This window comes from Maylandia zebra, linkage group LG13 (genome assembly GCF_041146795.1).
Source record: "Maylandia zebra isolate NMK-2024a linkage group LG13, Mzebra_GT3a, whole genome shotgun sequence".
Taxonomy (NCBI): domain Eukaryota; kingdom Metazoa; phylum Chordata; class Actinopteri; order Cichliformes; family Cichlidae; genus Maylandia; species Maylandia zebra.
Window position 1 is genome coordinate 22,092,047 of NC_135179.1, and position 15,971 is coordinate 22,108,017.

The 15,971-nt window shown below is 42.1% G+C and overlaps 1 protein-coding gene across 2 annotated transcripts; it reads right to left on the minus strand.

Annotated features, from left to right (window-relative positions):
• Nucleotides 1-228: 228 nt before the first annotated feature.
• On the minus strand, nucleotides 229-7,465 carry msh6 (mutS homolog 6 (E. coli)). 2 transcript variants are annotated; one of them, XM_004556041.6, is made up of 10 exons: nucleotides 7,064-7,465; nucleotides 6,187-6,389; nucleotides 5,904-6,079; nucleotides 3,147-5,715; nucleotides 2,396-2,679; nucleotides 2,145-2,262; nucleotides 1,964-2,053; nucleotides 1,691-1,845; nucleotides 485-684; nucleotides 229-371 (listed from the first exon to the last, which is right to left on the minus strand). In XM_004556041.6, exons 1-10 carry the CDS (start codon nucleotides 7,321-7,323, stop codon nucleotides 290-292), a joined length of 4,137 nt encoding a protein of 1,378 aa, XP_004556098.2. In that variant the 5' UTR covers nucleotides 7,324-7,465; the 3' UTR covers nucleotides 229-289. The 2 variants fall into 2 exon arrangements, with proteins under 2 accessions (XP_004556098.2, XP_004556097.2); XM_004556040.6 differs by having other exon boundaries at nucleotides 6,187-6,392.
• Between the last annotated feature and the right edge of the window lie 8,506 nt (nucleotides 7,466-15,971).

The following is a 15,971-nucleotide window of genomic DNA, read 5'->3' on the forward strand; positions in this document are numbered from 1 at the left end:
TACAGCGCTTTATTGGTTTTATTGCCCCCTTCCCCCAATTCATGTGTACTGGTGATTGTGGGTTCTCATACAGACTGAAATGTATGCATGTATCATAACATCTAGACTTAATATATTGTGAAGTATTCAATAACCGTTATGTAGGCGCTAGCGTGAATTAAAAGGGTTTAATTTCCTAGATGAAACATTGTCATTTTTTAAAAATAAACTTTATTAGATCAATTCAGTAGTGTTTTTTTTTAATGACAAGAAAACAAAACAAAAAATGCATTGAACTTTTAACAACATTTTACAGAGTACTGAGCAGTTGAATGAGGGAAGTGAAACGGGTGCTGTCCAGTGTAGCATCCTCAGCAAACTGGCACAGCTTCCTACATGAGGGGACAGGAGGGAACATAAGTAACCATGCTCTGACTTTAACAGATCAGCATTGTGTGTCACTGTAGTATCTGCAGAATAACTGATGCGAAACAATAATACGTACTTGAAAAGTCTGAGATTGACGGTGCTTGTCTCAAACTCTCTGGCCTTCCTGTGTCCTGACTGGATAACTTCCTCTGGTAGGTTGGCGAGTCGAGCAGCATTGAATCCATAACTCTTAGGACACGCACCCGTTATGAACTTGTAGAGGAAAGTGATGGTCTCTTGACTTTGATCCTCACACTCATTCTCCACCATGCACGCCTGAAGGAGGGGGCGAAAGGGAAACATGATACTTAAAACCCACAAACCAACTGCATTAAAGAAAAAAAAAAAAAAACCCTAGTAAATCCTCCGGGTTTGAAAAATAAATCATTGCCTCCTGCTGTTCCCCCTAATGAACAGCAGGAGGCAATTTTGGTGGTAAAAAGTCCGAAATGAGCTGCCATCCTCCTTTATGACCCGACTAAACACTTTTGCTAATGAGTTGATAAGAACTAAATGAGACCTTCATCCAATTTATGACTTCATTTTCTAGGTCCTATCCCTCCCTCAGTTGTCATGCCTTGACAACTAAAAGGCTCAACCTGATGTTTCATAACAGAAATTCGCATACCAAAGCTGTTTACAGTAATGCCACCATAGTGCACATTATATACAATACACTAAAGTAACACAGACTAACAAACCGTAAATATCGGTGTCTGAGCAATTGTGTGAAACTTGCCGTGCACAATTTGAAACGATCAAATTCTGGTGAGTTCAAAATTTCTTTATTTCTTCAGTTTATTTATACAGTGACGAATCACAACAGCAGTTGCCTCAAGGGGCTTTATATTGTAAGGTAGACCCTACAATAAACCTTACAATTTTTTGCACCATGTTACTAAAACAGCAAAATGTTAAGAGCAGGAAGCTGCCAGTTGCGGCTAGGGCTCCAGGCATGCAGCTGTGCTTGAAGAGCAGATGTAGCCACAAACTGCTCAATTCATTGTCTCGCACTAAAAGTTTTTGCTTTCATTTGTCTTGTACATGTGTGTACTGTGAACTGTGAAGAATTTAAATTAAAAACAGAATGCAATAATTTGCTTATCATTTAAGCGTTGTATTTGACATTAATGTATAAAAATATAGCCTCATTTATTTATTTCAGGATTCATTTCCTTGCAAAATGTACTATTTAATTGGTATATAAATTTGTCTTTTTATTACAGTCCTAAATGACCTTGCATTGTCGAGTATCAAGTGTGATTAGCATTGCTGTACTCACCATGTGGCCCAAACGCACGGCAGGGTTGTTGGCATAGTCCTCCACCAGGGAGTGGTAATGTGTAGAGAAGAGAGTGCGACAGCAGATCTTCTCAGCAAGCTCCTTTACAACAGCGCTGGCGATTGCTGTGCCATCATATGTGGCTGTGCCCCTTCCTGCAAGCAGTTCACAGCTCAGTGATTACACCACAACAATATTGTGCTGAGAATACAGTCTATGCTATCCACCAATCATGTGAATAAGCTTTAATAAGCAAACTAAATAAATGCTTACCCAATTCATCCAAAAGCACAAGTGAGTGTTTAGTGGCATGGCGCAGGATGCTGGCAGTCTCACTCAGCTCCACAAAGAAGGTGCTTTCTCCTGTAGAGCACAGAGTTGAAAATACACGCTCAGCTCATGAAGCACAAGCTCAGATCATTATTCCTAATATGTTAAGAGTCTCTGATGTTACCAGCCATGATACGATCTGAGGCGCCCAGCCGAGTGAAGACCCTGTCAACTGGTGTGAAGCGGAGGCTCTCAGCTGGAATGTAGCAACCCAGCTGGGCAAGAATGATCACGAGTCCACACTGTACAACAGGAGCAGCACGATATCTTAATATGGACCAACTGAGACTGCAAATACACCGTCTATGTAGACTGTGGAAAAAAAACGTATGAAATTGTATGTATACATTTATACATATAGTCAAAAATACCCACTTGTCTCATTAGAGTAGACTTTCCACCCATGTTTGGCCCTGTGACGAGGATGCAAGAGGCCAGACTGTCATCTTCACTATTTTCACCGGTGCCAGGGCAGCCAATGAAGATGTCATTAGGAATGAAGTCGTCGCCAAAAAAGGTCTTGGTGACACAGGGATGACGGGATCCCTTGAGGTCGATGAAGGCTGCAACCTGGGCATCATCCTCGGGAAGCACGACCTCTGGCCTGGCCATAGGCCCGTCGCCGCCCTGGCTGTAGCGAGAAAAGGCCAGCAGCACATCTGGGGACAAAAAAAAAAAGGACATAAATAAAAAAGAAGTACTGAACATTTAATTATTTACATTTAAGAACTAAAAAAAAAAAGCGCATATTAAATGCACGTCTTATAGGTCTGCTTTGCTACAATAAAACCAAATCTGTGGCTGGACGTGTCCCAGTGGTACAAACACTTTCAGAAATCAAAAACTATGCAATAATCTAAATAACTGCAAACATCAACACAGAATTTCCCTGAAACAGAGACTTAGCCAAGCTGTGAAATAAATGAACTTACTTCTAACAAGCCCTCAGACTGGTGCAACATCATTATTTAAAAAACACAGTATGACAGTTTCTCTGTAACATCTGCAGGAAATGTACTGAGAACAGACCGGTGTAGTGAAAACAACACAAATTACATATCGAGAAGATGAAAAAAAAAAGAAGCTTTTTAATTAAAAAAAACAAAAAAAACAAAAGGATTGTTACCAAGCACTGCCATGCACTCCACAGCAGTCTTCCAGTCACTGTAGTTCTTGTCAAAGTTATAGAAGAGCATCCTCATGCAGTCTTTGAGTGCAGCATCTCTCTTCTCCTCAAATCCTTGCAGCTCTGAGAACATCCGTTCAGTCTTCTTTGTCACATAACGCTTCCAGCCTTTCTTTGTAGACTTTAACTCATACTCGTCGGGGATATTCTTCTCCAAGACGCTGTCAGGAACCTCCATCTGATAGCGATTTTTCCCAGTTCCCCAGAAGCACATGCTTTTACAGCCAAGTCTCTTCTTCTGTTTGTCCAGGTAATCCTGCAGCTCTCGTTCACAGTTCTTGATTCCAGTCAGAGCCTGGTCGTACTCCGGGTCAAAGCCAGCTTTGGGGGTTATTACTCCAGTAGTGCGGGCTTTCTGGTGGTCAAAGGCAGTGTCCCAGCGTTTGAGTTCACCAGAGAGGTCGGGAAAGAGGCCGTTCTTTTCGCTATTCAGGCTGATAACTCGACAAAGCAACGTGGAACGAAACTCGCCTGAAACTGGAGCAAAGAGAGAAACAATGTCCTGCATCGTTTTGAAACCTTCCAGTGCTGAGAGGAAGACTGCTATCTTGCGCTTGCTGTAGGTCACATCCTCATAGAGAACTGCTCTGCTGTCAGGGTGGTCCTGGCTCTTCAGAGGTGTCCCGATACTGTGGATTTTGCTCAGCAGGCGCTCTAAATCTGGAAGTTTTTTTAGAAGGTCTGAAACCTCAGTAGCCTGGGCTTGAACTCCCATCAGGTCCTCCACTGCATCCAGTCTGTCCCTGATAGATGTGGGGTTACACAGAGGAGCGCAGAGCCACTGCTTCAAAAGCCTCTTTCCAAACGGAGTAGAGCAGGTGTCCAAACGCTCCAGCAGTGTCCCTTCTGTTCCTCCTGATCCATTCTGAAAGATTTCCAAGTTTGCCAGAGTCACTCCATCAAGCACCATACGCTGACGAGTCTTGGCAAAGAAACTGGCGGGTCCTGCAGCTTTCTCCACCTCAACATCAACTGGGACATATTCTTCAAAGTTAGCCATGGAGAGCAGCTCTTGGTCCACCAAGCATTTCTTCAGGTAGAAAATGCATCCACCCAAAGCAGACAGTGCTAGTTCATAGCCCTCCTTAGGAGTAAGGCACAGTGAATCACTCTCAGATGTCATCTCTTTTAGAAGAGCGGGGAGAAAGCTGCTCCCAGTCCCTTCCTCCTTGCCAGTTGCCTCTTTAAAATAATCTTCTTCTGAGAGGGTTTTCAGAGTCTTCTGAGCATCCCAGAACTGTGTTCCTGCGTTAAGTCCTTCCTGCAGAGCAGAGGACAGAGAGGCTTTGAGTATTTTGCGAGTTTCAACAGATGGGTTTCCTTTCTCAAAGAGCACCTCAGCGGGAGCATAGTGTGCTATGAGCGTACGCAGGCGTGAGCAGTGACGATCGTCTGAGAACTGACCGACATGAAAACAACCGACTGATGTATCAATAAAACAGACTCCATATGTGCGGCAGCGGCCGGAGCTTTCTTCTTCAGCCTTTTCTTTCAAACTCAGAAGGAACTTGCTCTGGCTTTCTGAAGGAGCACCATCCAACACACTGTAGGTTTGGGTACCACGTGTGATAATCCTGCACACTTCTCTTTTCACTACACGGTCTAATTTAGTGGGCTTGAGCATTGTCTTACAGCGCGCTTCCATCATCTCTGGGGTCTCTGTCTGCTCAACACGAGCCACTTTGTAGCCTTTCTGCACCAGTACATCTGAGAAACGTCCAAAGCCAATCTCTGGAAAACCAGAGTGCGCCCAAGTCCCCTTCATGAATGTCAGTCCCAGCTCGTTGACTCCAATCACAGCATCCATGTGGTAGAGCTCATAAAACTTTCCCACCTTGTAGAAAATCACTGTATCAAACATCTCAGATTTGAGCTGCCACCACCGACGTATACCAGGAGTGATTTGATTCATAAAGTCATTTGGCACATACAAGGTGCTAGGATCATAGTCATCATCTGTCTGTCGCCGCCGTTTGCCGTCTTTTCTCTTGCCATCCTGCAACCACTCCAGTTTCTCATGATCCCAAACTGCCCCTGCAGTGGAGCCTGATCCAGTCGCCTGGCTCTCAAAGCTCTCGGGAGCAGAGAAGGCTGACAAACGAGATTTTGTGTCAGTTGCAACTGCTGCTGGAGCTCTTTTAGGTGCAACAGATGGAGCAGTAGGTGTCTTTGCTTTTGTTTTAGCCGACTTTTCTGCAGGACGTTTGCGCTTGGCAGGCTTGATGGGGCTTTCCACATCTGACTTTTCGGTGCTCTCTTCTTTCTCTCCACAGCTTTCCTTCCGTCGGTCCTCTTCATCCTCACTGCTTGACGCAGCGTCTTCTGGTTTGAACTCCTCATCGGATCCGTCACTATCTGAGGCCGCAATAATGCGACGGCGCTTGGCCTTGCTTCCTTTTTCCATTAACGCACAGAATAAACGTGTACTGACTTTGGATGGCTTCAGGGCTTCGCTTTTGTTTTCATACTCATCACTGCCCTCTTCATCAGTCACTACTAAGCTATCAAGCTGGAAAAAAAGAATAAAATACAAATTTAAAAAAAAACTTGCATTACTGACCAGTAATGATAAGCTGATAATTACACCATGCGACTAAGGCTGCTGCCCTGGGAATAACATTACTTTTAATATTACAGGAGAATTTAGACTTCATGACCACACTGGTGAAATATTATATTCAGAAATTATCGGGTAACCTCCATTTCTTCATCATCATCCTCTTCTGCATCAGATGGGTCCGTGCAGAGAGGTATCTTTAATCTTTTTTCTGGGCTGTCAAACATAACTCCATCAGCCAGCTCCATTGCACGACGGATTACAGGTTTGCCACAGAAGTAGACTCCTCCAGGTTTAGCATCACTGCTGTCAGAGCCTGTGCAAATCATACAAAGAAATTCCAGCTTACTCTGAGCAGACAGCAAACAATGGCCCCAAAATGGATGCAAGCCACTGATGCACTTCCAACTAGGAACAACCAACCTTGGTACTCTCTGACTCTATTAGAGCTGACCCATCCTCTTGTTGGAGGTTCATCAAAGAAATGAACGTGTATGCGCTGGTCACGACCATGGCCCCTCATCTCCTGCCCAGTCAGAGGCTGGGGTACCACCATACACGGCCACCAGGGGTACCCTTCCATTTTTGCCCACACAAGGGCACCAGCACTGAATAAGCATGGAGGGCTGCTGAGGATAAGAAGAGCAAAGACACTTTCACACATCTTTCAATGCTGTAAAATTAACTTTAAACGTGACTCATTGTGTGTTACAGTCGATCTCTTGAATGGAGTGGAAAAGCAACACCACAACACCAGCTTGGACCTTTATTAGTCCAACAAGCCCCTCTTAAATATAATAATCAGTTTAAAATAGTAAAACAGAGGTGCAGGAAAGACAAAAGCAGTTGCAATTCACTTGTGATAAGTCGGTTTTGCAAATCCTTTTATCTTAAAAGCACACACGGCCACATGTCAAAAATCATCTCCCCCTATCGTGGGTAGGGGTGTGGTGCCCACTTGAGATGGCCCAAACAGTCTAAACTATGGCAGAAGATAGTGATAAGTCCACACACCCTCCACTTTGACAAATACAGGCATTAGCATTGATTTGACCCAACAGCCAGCATTGTTCTGCTCGAGTCACCCCCAATTTCACGTGTCCGTAGCACAAAGGAAAGGTCACGCTACATTTTCTTTATTTATTTTCTGTCAGCTCTCATTTTAAGCGGTCTTAATACGTTAATTTAAAAAGAGAACTTACGCTGGTGTTTCTGGGGGCCTGCAAACAATTTTAGCAGAGGGAAGGAAAACTGTACGAAACCCGACTCCAGCAACTACACGGCTCCCAAACTCACTCACCTTTCTTTGGTTGTTTGGGCCTTGTCGCCAAAGAGTTTCTTGAATCCTCCGCTCGCTGGCTTGGACTTACTTTCCTTCTTAGCTTTGTTGGTGTCTTTTGTCTGCTGCGGAGTCTGTTGTGCTTGCTCTTTCGGAGAGGAGTTGGACTTCTCTATAGAGCAAGGCAGGTCTGCTTCCTCCGGGGAGGGACTCGGCTTCGGTTTTGCGACTAGCGGCGGAGACTTGGTGAAGAAATTAAAGAGCGAGCTTTGCTTCGCCATGTGTGCGAGTTGAAAGTCTGTTTCCCTGTGTTTGTATTTTAAATAACTCCAACGACAACCACCCCCAACCTTTCTACACCAGCTACCGTATAGCTAGCTTCACGGCGCAAACGCAAGTCGTTCGCGGGAAACACGCACGGGGTGTTGTGGGCGTGGACAAGAGCCTCGTCCAATGATGAGTTAGCATACTATAATGTGGGAATCACGTGACCCAAACACGACTTTTGTTGTTGGCCATGCTGTTGGCGCCCAGAGGTCTTTTTCTTTTTTCTCTTTAAACTTTATTTCCAGGCGGATAAGTACAAATTACACTGTTTGTCATGTAGACACTCGGCACTGTCATTTATTGGAACAAACCACTGTCTTTGTTGTGTTTATAAAATGTTGAGGTAAAGAAACAGTAAATGATATGAGAATTACATTTCTTATTTGTCACATGAAGTAGTTCTGCAAGGGTTACTGAATCCAAGAGCTCCAGATATTCCTTTGCTATCAGAGAGTAATCAGAATGGGATGTAAAATTAGTGCAAAGAAAACAACTACATCTGCACATGTACAACATGCATACACAGTTTGAAACACAATGTTTAGATATACTTAGGCTTATGCTTGTTCATGTGTGGGGATCTAGCTGCTCTTTGGCAGGTGTACTCCAGCAAACATAACCTTTTGGGCAGTAGACATAGGTGTGGTCCCAGAGGAGCAGCCCAATAAGTGGGCTTCCCAGAGCATGCTCACAGTCATGATGTTGGCTGAAAACCCATAAAGGGGACCCAAATGGCAAAAGTGTTGTGTGCCTTGCATGGACTAACCCACATTAGGACCACCCAGTCAGCCCACTATAGCCATGCTCATACTTGAAGGTAGTGAACAACTTGTCTGCTGAGATTTTCTCTTTTTCATGACTGTTGCAGCACTCTTACATATTTGCTTCCATAGATGCGCTATATGAGAAAAGTATGGTATGAAGACACAAGTAAATACATGTTTTTTTTTCACTCTGAATATTTAAAAATAACTCTTGAGTTTGAATAAGCATTATGGGCTCTCACAAAAGGACTTTGAGCTAGCCTGTTGCTCTTAATGTACCCTTGCCTACTTACTTATGTAGTGCTAAAGAATTTTTTTTAAATAGACCCATTAAATAGAAAATAGACCTATAAAAATGTATTAGATAGGTCTGGCTTTAATATATTTAGGCCAAATGTAAATGCCAAAATGTTTGAATGAGACCAAAGTGATAATGGATGAGAAAATGGATCTGTATCTAAATTAAAATAGAAAAGCAATTCCCTTTGTTCCCGGTCATGAACTTTGAGAGCACTTGTTATGGTTATGTGACCCATAAAAGATAGAATAAGCATTAAGCAGAAAGCAATAAGCATCTCCCTAAGGATATAAAATAAAGATAAAACAGGACCTTGCTATTATTTATGGCATGGGTTATATGTGGGCAGAAGTAGCCTAAAGATTAAGGCATTCCTATTGAGAGTAGGTTTCTTTAGGGCCTCATTAAATCATTCTTTTAGTCAGCAGTCAAAAATGCCTGACGATGCAGGAAATTAGGCTTTCTGCATGAGTGCAGATTAGTATTGTAGTTTTGTTTATCTGTTGTCTCTAACCTGCACTAGTCATTTACCACCAGCAGAGAGCAGCATAATACTGAAAGCCTCATAATAGCTTCTATATACGATTCTTACAATGTAACTCTAATATGGCATTAAATATATTCAGGATTCATAAACTATATTTCCTAACATCTTGTTTGACACATTTTGATTGACGGTTTTAGGTTGCTCTCTAAATTTTACACACTTTGATCAATATAAAAGCAAGGTCTGTACTCTTAAAGCAGATGAGGAATGAGCACAGTCACGAGTCTTGTTTCAGCAGAATGATTCAGATGAAATATTACCATCTACGTGGCCATATTGTTCCAGATTATGATGATGTATTAAAATGTCTACCTGCGTATACTGCTGTTTCTGTCAAAGTGCAAATAAATACTGCTGCAACCACCAAAAAATAAGGATGGCCTTACGCATTCAAGACAAACAAACATCCACCCACAAAAGACTTTTTGGCATATGGTGTGTGGGTGATAGAAAGCATCTAATTAAGATACTATTATGAAACCTTACACAGAGGATGTTTTGAGGAGCATTTTCACTTCACTTAGAATTGACACTAATCAATGAGTAAACAGGATTCAATTGCCATGCCATCATAAAGACGTGGTGCCATGTGATGTAGGCTATACCACCTTTTATATAGGAAGAATGTGGGAACATAATTAACAGGGCGACTTTTAGCACGATGAATGCAGGGTTACGTTAGAAGTAGTACATAATTAAAGATCTTTTGCACTCTGGAGAAAACTCATCTCTTTCCTCAGTAACTTTCAGCACTCCAGGAAGCAGCGGTCTACTAAAAAAGCAACTAATTAACAGGAGCAGAAATTTCCTGAAGCAAACAAAGCTTTTTTTCATTCTCTTTTCTTTCCATTTTTTAACAGCAGGTGTTGTCTAATAACCTCAACAAGGATGATAGTCCCAGTAAGACATAGCAGCATGTTAAATTGATAAGCAGAAGTTTAAACTATCACGAAGTATAAGTAACTTATACTTGTGTTCTGATTGCTGTATAAGCAGTATAGCCTACCAGTGGTCTCAAAGCATCTTTAAGGATGCCCTTTAATCCCACCCAAAGTGGCATAAGAGGGCTAATATGATGGCCTATTGTTAAGCTTGTATGAAAGTATTAGACAGAATCTCTGCTGCTGATGTAGAAACAGGCGAATGGAATGGAAATATAATTTGGAACATAAAAAGGGAACTAGAAAATACTAAAAAAGCAAAACTGCTGACTCAGTTAATCTTCAGTCCCATCTAGGGTACTACATTCCTGTAGCACCTGCCAGCTCTGTCCACAGTGGCTGTTTGCCCAGCAGGCACGCTAATCAGCCTGATGCAACAGTGCAGAGCAGCTACAGCTGACATGTTGAGTTTCCGTAGATGCTAAAGCGCGTTTTATGTTGCCAAGTGTTTTCTCCCCTCTGATCGTTATGGAACGCTAAGAGCCACTACAAGAGCCAGAGAGCAAAACGTATAAACAGACATAAGATTCATAAAGTATTTACAGTCTGAGCACAGAAATCCTCTTAAAGGGCTCTTTCTGAATGACATTTTTGCAAGCACGCATGTCTGAGCTGTGTCAAGTCTTTTAGGAAATAAAGTGGCAAAGTAGTGCAGCCATGAGGGTAAAAAAATAAAAAATAAAACCTTACTGTTGTTTCAAAGAAGAGAGGACTCAGATGCAGGATACTGGAGGCTGAATTTCTAACCAACAAAAAAAGAGCTTTACACATTTTAAAAAAGCTGGTGCAAAAAAACGAGGAGGAAGAATAGAGAGATATGGCCAAAGAAACAATAAAACAACAAATGAACAAAAACACTTTACAAATGCTCATCACGAATCAAAGACCACGACAGTTACATCTTATTCTGCCCTCAGTGATTAATGGTTGTGAGGCTACGTCAGGCAGGATTTATGGCGTAAAATACTCCCACCTCATCTGCGTAAATCATGAGCTGGGGCTGCAAAAGGGAACACCCACCTCATTCCCTCGCTCACCTGGAGACCGCTGGAAGCACTGTGAGAATCATGTTCTTTGATTTCTCCAGTGCCTTCAACACCATTCTTCCCTCGGTTCTAAAGGACAAGCTGGTGAACTCTGGAGTGGACCATCACCTCACTACCTGGATCCTGGACTACCTCACCGACCGACCACAGTATGTGAGGACTCAGGGCTGTGTGTCGGACAGGGTCGTCTGCAGTACGGGGGCCCCACAGGGAACGGTTCTGGCTCCGTTCCTCTTCACCATCTACACTGCAGACTTCTCCCACAATTCCACCCAGTGCTTCCTGCAGAAGTTCTCTGATGACTCTGCAATAGTCGGCCTCATCACTGATGGGGACGACAAGGAGTACAGAGGTCTGACCCAAGACTTTGTGGACTGGTGCCAGCTGAACTACCTCCAGATCAACGCCAGTAAAACCAAGGAACTGGTGGTAGACTTCCGCAGGCACAAGCATTCTCCACTGCAACCACTGAACATCCAAGGTATGGACATTGAGGCTGTGGACAGCTACAGGTACCTTGGTGTTCATCTGAACAATAGACTGGACTGGACTCATAACTCAGACGCCCTCTACAGGAAAGGGCAGAGCAGGCTGTACCTGCTGCGGAGACTCAGGTCGTTTGGAGTGGAGGGCCCACTCCTGAAGAAATTCTATGACTCTGTTGTGGCTTCTGCTATCTTTTATGGCGTGGTCTGCTGGGGCGGCAGCATCTCTGCTGGGGACAGGAAGAGACTGAACAGGGTGATCCGAAGGGCCAGCTCTGTTCTAGGATGCCCTCTGGACCCAGTGGAGGTGGTGAGTGACAGGAGAACGGCGGCTAAGCTGTCATCCCTGTTGGACAACATCTCCCACCCCATGCAGCAGACTGTGACAGCACTGAGCAGCTCCTTCAGTGGGAGACTGCGGCACCCACGGTGTGGGACGGAGAGATTTCGCAGGTCTTTCCTCCCCACTGCTGTCAGACTCCATAATAAAGACTTTAACTGATCAAGCACACACATCCATACATATGCAATAATACTAAGTGCAATAATCCTTTCTGTCATCGTTGTATTTTTACTCAGTTGTATATAGTATTTGTATTTGTATTCTATTTTTATCTTATTGTATATTTATTTTATTTTATTCTACTGTATATAGTATTTTATTTTATTCTATTCTGTACAGTTGTGTACTGTATTTATTCTTATTGTATTCTAATTTTTGCCTCATAACTTTTGCACTGTCCACTTCCTGCTGTGACAAAACAAATTTCCCACGTGTGGGACTAATAAAGGTTATCTTATCTTATCTTATCTTATCTTATCTTATCTTATCTTATCTTATCTTATCTTATCTTATCTTATCTTATCTTATCTTATCTTATCTTATCTTATTAAGAGCTGGCAATTACAAGTCCTGTACTGGGAATGGCCACTTCTCGGATGTGTGTTTATGCACAGAAAAGTAGCAATCTTGTAAGAATATTAACCTCAGTGAGAAGCAGCACACAGCTGCAAGTGAGCAGAAGTGTGCAATAAGAAATAAATCTGCCTCTGAAAGAATTTCTTTCACTATTTCAGCCTTTTCTGGGCGATGACAAGATGATGTTTGAGTCATGTATGCAGTATGACTAAAAGTTGAAACACAAAGCATGTTGTCCTCTAAAACTATATTCACTGGCTGGGTAGTGGCATTGCTAAATTGCAAAGTTGTGTAGTAGAGTCTTGACAGAGTATACTTTTACTGCTGATTGTCATGACAGGTGAAACTCAGAGAAGATGTTCTGGTGAAAATGTAAAAAAAAAATATTGTATTTGAAAAATCTTAAATGTCATGTGCTGCTTTGGTTTTGTGAACACATGGTAAAACATAATCTGCTGTTATTGCCAGCAGAAGCACTGGGAATTAAAACTCCTTCCAATATATTGTTTTAAGACACTGCCAGGTTGTAGCAGCGGCTCTCGATGGACATTACTTATTATGGCTGTCAGAATAATATACCATCTGATGCTGCTGCGAGTCGCTCATTTATTCTGCACCAGTCAACTGAGGATTGAAGGAAGATCATGAAAAGCAAACGGCTTAAAACAACATTATCCATATAAACATCTCTACAGACTTCTCAGAAGGAGCAAAAGCAATAACACTGATGAGAGAACAGAGACTCTCATTAGATCTCTCTGGTGCTATTCCCATTTTCCTTTCATGGGGACACTATCACCTTACTCCTTACTGTGCTTTTAATTATTTATTTACTTTTGATATCTTTGGTCTCTTTCTTTCCCTAACCTCTCTGGAAACAGTGCTGCTAGGGAAAGGAAGTTCTGCGGGAGTCCTCTTAATATAACGAGGACAACATGTTACACGCAGTCGGAGGGAGTGATTCCCAAGCAGCGCTGCAACTGTGCAGAGACACTACATGAAACAGAATCTCAGTCATCCCTCCTCTCCTCCTTCCTTCCTTCCTTGCTCTCATCTTTTTCTTCCTGCGCTCTGCTGATTAACAGGCTGACCAGATAAACATAGGTTTTTGCTTTGTTGTTCATCTGACAGCCAACATTAGACAGATTTTATAATCACAGCGCTTCATTTAATGCCTCCATTCCTTCAAATTAAAACACAGAGACCAATTAAATGTCCTGCTGCAAAATGACTAGCGCCCTTTGCCACTTTTGCAGTCCCGGCACAGCTTTGTTCTACCGCTGAACCGAACTGAAATGCCATAATTGTGTAAGCCTCAGTCACATATTAATTCAGCCGCCTCTGGGGGAGCTGAAGTGGGGGCAGTCACTGATAGTGAAGTGATAGTGCAGTCAGCAGATTTAACACCGACTGCAGTCTTTTCCTCCAGACGTGGGTATCTGTGAGTGAAATGGAGGAAAAAGAGAGATGGAAAAAGATACAGATCCTCCCGTCGGTGCAGTGCAGTTTTGTCTATATTTAGAAGGATTAAGTTAACGAGTCTTTGCAAATGAGGTTATTTCATGCACTCAACAAAGCTAAAACATGCAAAACGTGAGTGTTAAGAGAATAAACTAGAATATCTGCTTTTCTTTGGATGAACCAGAATTGTGTACACTTCACAATTTTTGTATTTTTTTTAACTGTCCATCATAAAGCAACGAAAATGTGTTTTTCCTCAAAAACAAGTAAAAAGGACACAGCTGGTATCCTTCAGTCTTGTATATGCGTCTTCACCTGAAATGATCTTTCTGTTCCTTGCTTCTATTGGTTAGCTGATAGAAGAAAAGTTGTCACTTTCCTCTTGTTTTTAACACCACGAGCTTGACAGTTGGGCTTATTTTAAAAGAAAGATACAGCTGTAGTGCTCCAATAGCTGTTGCATTGTAAAACTGAGACAATCAACTGACAGACACTAAAATGCACCACAGAGTGCCAGAAACAAGAGTAACAGAGGTCTACAATTGGAAAGGATAGATGAATGCATCTATTTAGTCGTCTACTAATTGGAAAGTTGATTGTTGTTGAATTGTCCTTGGGCAAGATACTGGACCAAATTGATGTGTCCATCATAGAAAAAAGAACTTCAAAGGTCAGTAAGAATTGGCTTTTGAACACAGACTTTCAGGAGAGACAAGACTTATTTTTGGAAAATTTGTTTTACCTGTTAACAATTCAAATGTTGGATCTTAGCAACTGTTTGGTACTAGAATAAAGAGAACACATTGTTTAATTCCTTTTTAGGTTCAATGTTTTCTCAGGGGATGCTCATTATTTCTTTGGGATTAAAAGGGCCAGTCCCATAATTACGCCTACAGTTGTCTCACTGTCCTATTTACACATGAAAATTGTAAAATTACCCTTTTGATGCACAGACTCGTTTTTGCATTAAAGCTAATGAAAAGCTATTTAAAGTTGACTTTAATCCTCCATTCCTGAGTCGGATTTCTTCTCACCTGCAGTTTCATTAGTATTTCTCTTAACTTTATCTTATTACATTTGTGTAAGCTGACACTGAAGAATTTCTGCAATATAAAAACACCTCTCTGTTCTATTGTGAGGAAGCTATCATATTAAGCTTGGGGTGAACTGGTGAGCTTTGCTTATCTATTAACCCCTCTCAGCATTTATCTCTTTTCCAATGGTAATTGAAAGAGCAGATGTTATAAAGTAATAGCCTCATCATTCATGCTGTTCAGCCCCACTACATCTATATGTCCCATTTCCGCAATGACTTTTGATTTTCACATTATACTTTTAAATCAGTTATGCTTATGGTCTCTTCGGATACCATTAGAGCACCTCAGGATATTTCAACAGGCTTCCTCATATGCATTCCGAATACATTAATAAAACAGCAGCCAACATGAAAGGCAAGCAGAGGCTGCTGGGTTGAAAGTCATCCTTGATGTGGCAACATTCACTCCTTTTCTTCTAACATTAATTTCATTAAAATTTCACATGAATTTATTTTATTAACACAAGTTACTTGATTAAATTATTGATTTGATTGAAAATGTTGCAAAGGCAAGGCATCGAGTGTTGACACAAGGAAACATGCCCTATATCTTGCAAGCTAAAGGAAAGAAAGACTGTCAGGCTTACACAGGTCAGAGGCCAGATCAGCAAAGATGGCGTGCATTTGTGCACATCGCACGCAGTAATGTTGAATGATATGTATATTTGGCGCAAGATAGCTGGCATCTTTTCCATTGAAGGCCTTTATTCTTTTAGGAGGATAATGTCAAAGTACATTTTACTTCTTACAAAAGAAAGGCTCTGCACTCAGTCTGCCTGCAGTCCAGTTCTGTCACTCTCTGACATTTGGAGCATTATGACAAATATGATAAAAGATGCCCCGACATATTATATAGCAAACATAGGATGGCATGGAATGGTGGTTAGCATTGTCGCCCCACAGCAGGAAGTTTCACATCCATCTCCCCGTGTTCACTCCCTACACTCCGGCTTCCTCCCACACTCCAAAAACATCCACAGGGTTAGATTAATTTGAGGTTCTAAATTGGCCTAATAGGCATGAATGTGAGAATGAATGGCAGCCT